The 9,054-nt window shown below is 36.9% G+C and overlaps 2 protein-coding genes across 2 annotated transcripts in view; both read right to left on the bottom strand.

Moving 5' to 3' along the window:
* LOC107676548 (RDS/peripherin-like protein xRDS35) overlaps positions 1-2,416 on the bottom strand; it is a 5,367-nt gene extending 2,951 nt beyond the window's left edge. The window contains exons 1-3 of the mRNA XM_016471126.1: positions 2,315-2,416; positions 1,837-1,987; positions 555-830 (exon numbers count right to left, since the gene is read on the bottom strand). Of these exons, the coding sequence (XP_016326612.1) occupies positions 555-830; positions 1,837-1,986 (426 nt within the window). The 5' untranslated portion in view covers position 1,987; positions 2,315-2,416. The remainder of the gene's footprint in view (positions 1-554; positions 831-1,836; positions 1,988-2,314) is intronic.
* A 1,130-nt stretch (positions 2,417-3,546) lies between these two features.
* LOC107676547 (uncharacterized) overlaps positions 3,547-9,054 on the bottom strand; it is a 7,431-nt gene continuing 1,923 nt past the window's right edge. The window contains exons 2-7 of the mRNA XM_016471125.1: positions 7,128-8,484; positions 6,004-6,032; positions 5,573-5,701; positions 5,404-5,470; positions 5,035-5,142; positions 3,547-4,588 (exon numbers count right to left, since the gene is read on the bottom strand). Of these exons, the coding sequence (XP_016326611.1) occupies positions 3,968-4,588; positions 5,035-5,142; positions 5,404-5,470; positions 5,573-5,701; positions 6,004-6,032; positions 7,128-8,484 (2,311 nt within the window). The 3' untranslated portion in view covers positions 3,547-3,967. The remainder of the gene's footprint in view (positions 4,589-5,034; positions 5,143-5,403; positions 5,471-5,572; positions 5,702-6,003; positions 6,033-7,127; positions 8,485-9,054) is intronic.

The following is a 9,054-nucleotide window of genomic DNA, read 5'->3' as shown; positions in this document are numbered from 1 at the left end:
TTTTTTTTTTTTTTTTTTTTTTTTACTTTAGTGCATTATGCTGTCCTGCCTTTGGAAATATTTGTTTGAGTTAAGTATTGTCTAGAATACCAATGTCATATAACATGACTCTGACATGCAGGATTTATTTATTCATTCATTCATTCATTCATCCATTCATTCATTAATTCATTCATTTTTTGTATCAATGACCACCGTCAATGTGCAAATCTTCTACCAATGTGCATAATCATCTACTTTCTCTATATATAATGACATTAAGGAAATGTGCAAAATATGTCCTCCACTTGTAAAATAAAATAACAAACAAGAAATTTCTGAATTTTAAATGTGAATCACAGCTAAATTTTTGAAGTAATAAAAAAATGTAACTAACTAATATATATTATATATATATATATATATAATCCTATAGTATGTGTGTGTATGTATGTATCTATATATGCATATGTACGTGCTTTGCCTAAATGACTAAATTAAGTTCAACTGACAGCTGATTGCTGTTAAATAATTTTTCTGCCCCACGTTGCTCTTTTTGTCTTTCTCTCACCAACCTTGTAGAAGCGGATGCCGTTCTTCAGCCCAATCTTCAGAGACTCCTCCAGGCTGGGCTGCAGGGCGAAGCTCAGAATCATGGCCACCAGCAGCAGGGATGTGATGAAGACAGAGAAGCAGAAGAACGGAGGAAGAAATGTCTTCCAGCGCGGGAAACGGGAGGTGTCCAGTGAGTCCTGGCAGACTTTACCAGCACAGACGTTGATGCCCACTGATGCTAACCCCACTGCCATCAGCAGATTTGGCACAATGTGGATGTCCATACTGTGCATTACCTGTATAGAGTAAGAAGGGTTGAATATTTGTTTTTTCTCCTGTTTTTTTTTTTTTTTTTACAGGCATTTAATCAGGCCCAGACCAATGTTTACTTTCTTTGAATCGTAAATTAATCCAGTATAAGAAAAAAGGTTATCTTACTGTTAACATTTCATTTATGCATTTGGCATACTTTTATCCAAAGTGACACATTGCATGGTACACATTTACATTTGAACAGTTCTTGCTTTCCCTGGGAATCAAACCCATAGTGTTGCTAGCACCATACTCTACTCTCTGAGCTAACCATTAAGCAACTTCAATTCTTCCTGCATCTGTTTATAGCCTACAGACATGACCAAACGTTTTAGGTTAGCTATTGTTGTATTATATACTGTAGATCTTATAATTATCCTGCACCTGTTGAACAGAAGCATTGTGTGACTTTTTTATCCTTAATTTCTTCCCACAATGCTCTTTTTAGTCATTATCAGGTTTCCTTGTGAGGTTTATTGACTTCATTTTAGATACAAGCTCAGGTGGTACACACACTACAGGACATTATCTGAGTGCCAATCCTCAGATTATGTGAGATTATTCCTCGCATCAAGACAAAGCTTAGGCCTTTTACACTGGTGTTGACAATATAAAGGGTAAATGAAAGTAGTACTTGTTATAGTATTGTAAATATAGTAGTAATTTATTCATTGTGTCCAATAAATAATATCTGCAAACCATTAAGTAAATATTACTTAGTAAAACATTTGTTTACTGTACAAAACACAGAGCATTTCTAAAAACTGTTAAGCATGACTATTATGCAGTGCATTTCTGATTCTGTTTATCCTTTCACATATTTTATAGATCCTAATGGACGATAATAGCAGACACACTGCTCACTGCAATTCATTATGTTTCCATTTATGTTTTTGGCAAACAAGCATGTACCTAGGGAAGCATTAGTACATCACATTCTTTATTTTCAGGTCCTATTATGTGGTTTTTAATTAAGAAAAGTTTCATTACCTCTGATCTGCGATGTAGCTCAGTTTTGAGGAAGACTCCTATAGCAAAGGTGATGGCGCCAGAGAACATGGCCACCCATGAAAGCAGCCAAAGGCCCTGGGCCAGACGCACCCTCTTTTGGAAGGGGAACTTTATTTTGAACAACACCATGCTGCTTAAGAAGAAGTGTAGGATAGAGGAGAGAGAGAAGTTTAGATTGCAGAAGAGGAATTTAATAGAGGTCATGCAGTATCAGTATCCAGCACAGCAAATAATCAGTCATTCTCAGGTAAATTCCCATAGTTTCGTCAGGTTCTGTTAGTTCTAACAATAATAATGTTGTGCAATCCAGTATCACTCGGAAATCACCTCCAAAATACTTTAAATATAACTAATACAAGGGCGTGGGACAAAACATGGTTTTGATGTTAAATTAAAATGACATTTTAGGTTGTCCCCAAGATCATCTGATTTTAGCTGAAGAAAAATGATTAATTACCTTCAAGAATGTTTGAGTGCCCTTTCTTTCAGACCCTGAGCCTTCAATATGCCTCCTACAGTTTGGCAGCCATTTTGACTAGGTCTTAAAAATATGATATAGAGTATTATGTCTTGAGTGTCATAATCTCCTGTCATGTCTGATCCTATTAGACCAATTCCACCAATGGGAATCCAGGCCAGTGTCCTCTAAGCAAACCTGCCCTTGGTCAACAAGTCCAGAAGAGTGCCAGAAGGAGGGGTTTGATGCAAAGTGTGCCATTTAATGGACTGAGAAACCATGAAAAGAATGGAGAAGAAAATAGGCATAACAGAATATGAAGCATTTTAACACTGTGTATGAGCCTCAGTGTATAAGGCAGGGTCAGAAATAAATGAAGACTCATAAATGAGGACATGGTTCAGGGCAAAAACACACTAACAGTGATAAAAATGCCCAAGATATTAAAAATGTAGTTGCAAAATTGCCAACTTATAACATTTTATATATTTCAAAATTTTAGGATATATATATGATATATGATATGATATGATATGATATGATATGATATGATATGATATGATATGATATGATATGATATGATATGATATGATATGATATGATATGATATGATATGATATGAATATATGATATATGATATGATATGATATGATATGATATGATATGATATGATATGATATGATACCATGGACCTCTTAATCCACTGTGACTATGCAGAATATAGATGCTGTATAATATATAACCAGGAATGGGTCATGTGAAATATAACAAAGCAGTATTAATTGTCTTATGATATACTAAGCATGTGATGTTTGTTTAATTTTAACTTGAAATCAGTTGAAGTAATTGTATGATAATTGGATGTCCCACTGTGTTTTATATGGATATAAAGACACCCCTAAGACAGATATTAACCATTCCCAAATGTAGAGCAAACTTGTACACAAGACTTTATTAATACAGTTAGAATAAAAATACAAGGATATTCTATAATAAATATATATGGTTATATGGCTTATTTGATTTCTAGCAGAAACTTATATAAACTTATATTCTATACATATACACTCTAAAAAATGCTGGGTTAAAAAGGGAGGGTTTGTCCCTTTTTAACCCAGCACTGGGTTATATTTAACCCAGCATTTTTTAGAGTGTAGTTACACATATAGATTTCACAAAAACAAGAATTCAAACTTCACTCAAAAGACAGAAGCACTCAAAGACAGAAGAAAGTGCCATACTTTTCCAAAACAAATTGACAGTAATTTTGGTTAGCAATAAAATAATATGAATATCGAATTATATTATTTTATTGCTAACCTTAAATATTTCACAATATGCAGGGCAAAAAGTGCAAACATGTACAAAAATACTAATATGGAGGATGCCTTTTGCAAATGCACTGAACTACAAATGAAAACAGGAAACCAGAAAACTAAAAGTTTTAATGGATACAGCACAAAACCAGATGGTATATACAAACTTATATGCATACAGCAACTTGTGAAGCTAGAAATTAAGTGTATTTCACAACTACCAACAAAGAGCCATCAGAGCCACAGTTAGTTGCATCCTTGCTGCAGTATTGGTAATGGGAGACGTTATTGAGGTTTTTATCCAGTTCAGTTTACCAAAAAGATGTCAAATTAAATGTTACTGCTTTCCTTCTGTTAGTTCTGCTTCTAAACTAGCTTTCCCTTCACCATCATGCGCTGGAGGAGGGATCTGGTTTAAAAACTCATTCAGCATCCTATGAGCTGTAAGACAGCTGACATCAGTGGGCTCTTTCCCCACAGTGATGGTTCCCTCTCCACCTGCCTTTCTGCTGAACCTCATCTCATCTAAATTATATGGGTTTGGGGGAATTAAGTAGATATCTGTGTTCATGGCTAATTGATGCACTTGATGACTTGGGGCCTTTGTATCTGCCTTTGTTTTGTGGATTGGCACATCATTACCAAAAGAAAAAGGAAGTTGTGAGTCACTTCCTTTAGCCATGAGTTGCCCTGGCCCTGCCCATGGAACATGATCATGTTTCCATGGCAGAAAGGCTGTGGCAGGCTGTTGTCTGGCACCTGAACATGTGTGTCCAGTCTGTGGCCATTCAAAAACTTCCTCTTTTCCACCAGATGGTTGGTTGTTTGTGACCTCCTGTGCCCTCTCTGATTGGTCAAAATCAGGTTGCCGTGGAGATGTTCGAGGACATAAGAAGTGCTCCAGTGCTTCCTGAGAGTCAAAGTGATTTTTCAACAACTCTCTAATGAATGAGGGAACCTATAAGAGAGAAAGATGTTAACCTTTAACATTTTGTTTTTTTTCAACAGGTGAATTGTGTTTTTTTTTTTTATGTTTAAACAACTATGCAGACACAACTGTAAATAAACCTGCTGGCTAGCTATAGCATAAGCATTGTTGAATTGTAATTTTTTTGAACAAGTTTATATATTGCCCCCTCTTCGCTCACGGCAGAAATTATGTCATGACAATGCTGATTGGTTGGCGACTATCCTGCGTTGTGATATCAAAAGCAGGAGAGCCCTCTAAAAAGCAAGCCGCACTGGTAAAACATCTACTATACTACAATAAAATATCATAGGTTAATAATATGTATAACATTATAGACATACATATAAGCTGTTTAGTGGGAAATTGACTAGTTTGTGCAAAAAATAGAAGACAAGGGGCATCTGTTTGCTGTATCTGTCTGCGGGTGCACTTACATTGATGTTTTCTAAAGAGCTGATGGTCTTCTGAGCAGTATCCAGCTGTTTAGTCAGATCTGCGACTCTCTGCATGAGGAACTTCCTCTCTGAGTCCAAGCTGTCTACCTGTCAGAATAAGGTTAAAAAAATACTGCTTAGATGTAACATCAGTGATGATAGATAGCACTACAGAAATTTCAGCTGATGTGAATTTGCATTTTCAAAGAGGCCAGCTCAAGGGCAAGCAGGTGCTTTAATCGGTAAGCCATAAGGCCTGACAAGAGTACCATCATATTTGACAGGTATGCACTTTATGTTTAAGAAAAAAAAAACTGAAGTTTCTTTGTCTTTTGTGGAAAGTGCCTCCTACACTTGTGTTAATCTTACCGCAGATTTGAGTTTCTGCTCCAAGACACTGTTTGCCTGCTGAGAAACAGAATAGCTTTCCTGAAGCCTGCAAATGATACATAACAGAGAATGAGGGATGGGTGCTATCATTTCATGAACTAAAAACGCTTGTTTTTCACAGTAGTATGTATGGAGTTTCAATGCTGACCTTCTGTATTTCTCTTTGAAGCTGACTAACTCTGTCTTGGTACACTGCAATTCTGCCTCCATGTTCTCAATGCATGCCACCGTCTGCAACAGGTTCTCACGTAGCTCTTTGTTGTACTCCTCCAGCATCCTGCAATATATTACAGATCAGTGTGTTTGTCATTGTTGACAGTGTATCTGTCTTTGTCAGGAGGTAAACTGCTGTGGAACTCAGTATCATAAATCATTCGCAAAGAAAAATATCATGACTCTGCTCTGACTGTGTACTGGACAGATGAACAGAGACAGATGAAAATAGAAGCAATCGATGTAGCTCAGGCTGGATTGCAGAGTTTAGGAAACCAAGCAGAGTAAAATGGAGGAAAGCTCTGGAATAAGAGCAAAATCAATAGTTTGAAATAGCCAATCAGAAAAAGGGGCGAAAACACTTACTGAACTCTGTCCACGGAACCAGATGAATCCTAGGGGCAAGAGAGAAGAGAGAGGGGGTGAAACAGTGAATAGAGGACAGAACAGAACAGAAAATAGAAAATTGATTTTTGAAGTGATATGTTCCAGGGAAGACCATTGATTGATGACTCATCTGGTTCAGTTGTTTTAATCAACAGATATGGACACAATGAAGGGTATCCCTCGTGCTTCCAGCATTAGAGGTTAAACCATTTCTATCACTTTTATTTTAATTATCCCTTCATTTTTTATCTTTCTGCTCTGTGCTAGAATAACACATATATTTATTACAACTTACTAGAGAGAATCAGATGTTGAGTGCATTCTTCAGTATCAACCATTCACTTCTGTTACCCAAGTGTTTGTGAGGGGGGGAAATGGTCAAACAAATACGTTTGTTTCATTTATGGAATATACACACTACTGTTCAAATGTTATTCAGAAATCATTCCAATATGCCGATTTGGTGCTCAAGAAACATTTCTTACTATTAAAACGTTGCGTTGCTTAATATTTTTGTGGAAATAAAAGATTCTTTGAAGAAGAAAATGTTCAAAATAACAGCATTTATTTAAAGCAGAATATTTTGTAAAAACATATTTACTGTCACTTTTGATCAATTTAATGCATTCTTGCTGAATAAACGCATTAATTTTTTTTTTTTTTTTTTATCTTATCGACTGTGAAATTTTTAATGGTTGTTTAAATTTATCAATAATTACAACAAAAAAATTGTTTTTTTCATTTTTGTATTGATTTTTAATTGTATAAATTGTATAAATAAATAGTTTTTCATATATTTTTTAATCATATAGATTTTGACTTTGATGTTTATCAAATGTTTATTGCTAAATAAAAAATCTATCAATTTCACAATCAATTCAAATCTCAAACAGGGTTGCAATAATTCCAAACCTCATATAAAATGATTGGAATACAAAACAGTACATTAAATATTTTATGTATTTATTTATTTATTTTAATGTTTTCTAAAAACATTTTAAGCTTCTGGCCCTATTTTAAACCAAACATTATGTTAAACATTAAAAAAAAAAAAAACTTTGGGAAACAAAGAAATTGCTTTTTTGGTCTTGTGATGAACTCACCCTGTGTGGTTTGGACTGCCTTCTGTGTCCCATGTGTTTGGGTCTGTCACTTTTCTCTGAACTAGCACTGGTGGATGATTTACTCGACTGAGACTCTGACTCCAGCCCTGCGACTCGCAAAGGTGGCGGTGATTCCTTCTCCTGCTTAGTATGAAAGTGTCTGGAGGGGCCATGACTACTTTGATGTCGCCCTTTGTGTTTCGAGAGGTTGGTGTGGATAGTTTCTGGGCTGGTGCTGGTACCATCAGTGAGCATCTGAGAATATTGCCTGTGGTGCTGTTTACCTGAAGCAGCCCCTTGTCTTTCAGCTTTAGAAGGGTGGCGGGGTGGCGTTGGAGGACTGGTCAGGTTTCGGTTGTGGTATTTGCTCGGTCTCTTATGTGATCGAGAAAGTGAGCTTGAATTGTTTTTTCCTGAATCAGGTCTCTCAGTTCTGATGGGCTGCTGTTTTGGTGATGGCACAAAGCTCTCCTGCTTGCCGCTGCAGTTCTTGTGCTCTTCATTGGGAGATTTTGGTGGCGTTGATGTGTTTACACCAAAAGAGCTAAGAGCACAGGGACTGATAACCTGCTTGGTGATCTCGTCCAGAAATGCAGAGAATTGTAGCTTCCCTTTCACAACGTTATCCCTCGCAGCTTCCATTGAGATCTGCTTGGATGTTCCTGTGACGTGCACCCTGGTGGAGAGCATCTCCATAGACTTTGCTTTCCTGAAGTTTCCTTCTTTCTGTCCCTCATATTTGTTTTTCAGAATACCTTTGCTGGGCAGCTGAATAGATGAAACAGCCTTCTTGGGAACCACCCTGCCACCTAGAGTGTTGTCATTATTGCCACCAAAGGCAAGGCTTTGTCCCAGGCTTGCAGTCTTGTAAAGTGGCCCATGATCAATGGAGTGAGATGCTTCTGAGTAATCATGTTTGTGCTTGTTTTGTTGAAGGCCCTCCTCACTTTTGCTATGGCCCCGGGAGAGTTTTGGCATCCGATGTTCATGCTGAGAACCAGGCAGCAGTTCGACGACATTTTCAAGGCTGTGGCGGTGCCTCTGATCTCTGTGATCAAAGTCCTCAGATTCTCTGTTATGGCTTTTCCTTCGAACCTCAGGGATGTTGGAGCAGGACAGGGAATGCTGGGGTTTGTGCATGAGATACGTCTCATCATCCAGGCTGGGCTCTGATGTCCAAGATGCAGATGAAGAAGAGGAGGAGGAGGAGGACAGGCTGGAAGAAGACCTTTTAGAGAAGCTGTGATGGTCTCCAGACATTTTAGGGTTTGCGGGATGATAAAAGTGATGTTGGTTGTCGTGGTGATGGTGAGTATGTTTATCACTGTGTTTTCCATGACCGCTTGAAGAGCTGTGACTGATTTAAAAGGGGGTTACATAAGGAAATGAAATGAATAATAATGAAAATAATGACAATATGTGATCTGTTGTTATATCTTGTTATATACTGACTCATTTACACAATAGCAGTAGGGAGATTTACATTGTGTTGAATAATAATTTCTCAGTTATCTCAGAAAAATTGCAATATGCAAGACATAAAGCCATAAATTGGGTGGGAATTTAATACATATTGGGATTTTTTTTTTTCTGTTACAGGCCACAATGTACAATTTTCCTGCCATACTAAGACATATTGTTTCAATTAATCATAATTGCAGTAAGTATAGAAAATTAGGAGGATAGAATATTGAAGGTTGTTATCTTTTTTTTATTATTAAACAAATGCATTAATTGGTTTGTTGTGTTCATATCCTAGATGGATACAAATTCTGGCTTCCCAATACATTACAAGAAGAGCGATGAGAGAGAGAGAAAAACAATACGTGGACAAACCAGTCACTCTTTAATCAATACGAGTGCTTTATGTTGGAATTCTCAGAACACGCGCAAATATTAAGCTCTCTGTGAAGTATTGTGTTTGAAC

The sequence above is a fragment of the Sinocyclocheilus anshuiensis genome, unplaced genomic scaffold, assembly GCF_001515605.1.
Source record: "Sinocyclocheilus anshuiensis isolate Anshui unplaced genomic scaffold, SAMN03320099.WGS_v1.1 scaffold64, whole genome shotgun sequence".
NCBI lineage: Eukaryota > Metazoa > Chordata > Actinopteri > Cypriniformes > Cyprinidae > Sinocyclocheilus > Sinocyclocheilus anshuiensis.
The sequence above is the reverse complement of the archived record's forward strand: the minus strand, read 5'-3'. Positions and strand labels throughout refer to the sequence as shown.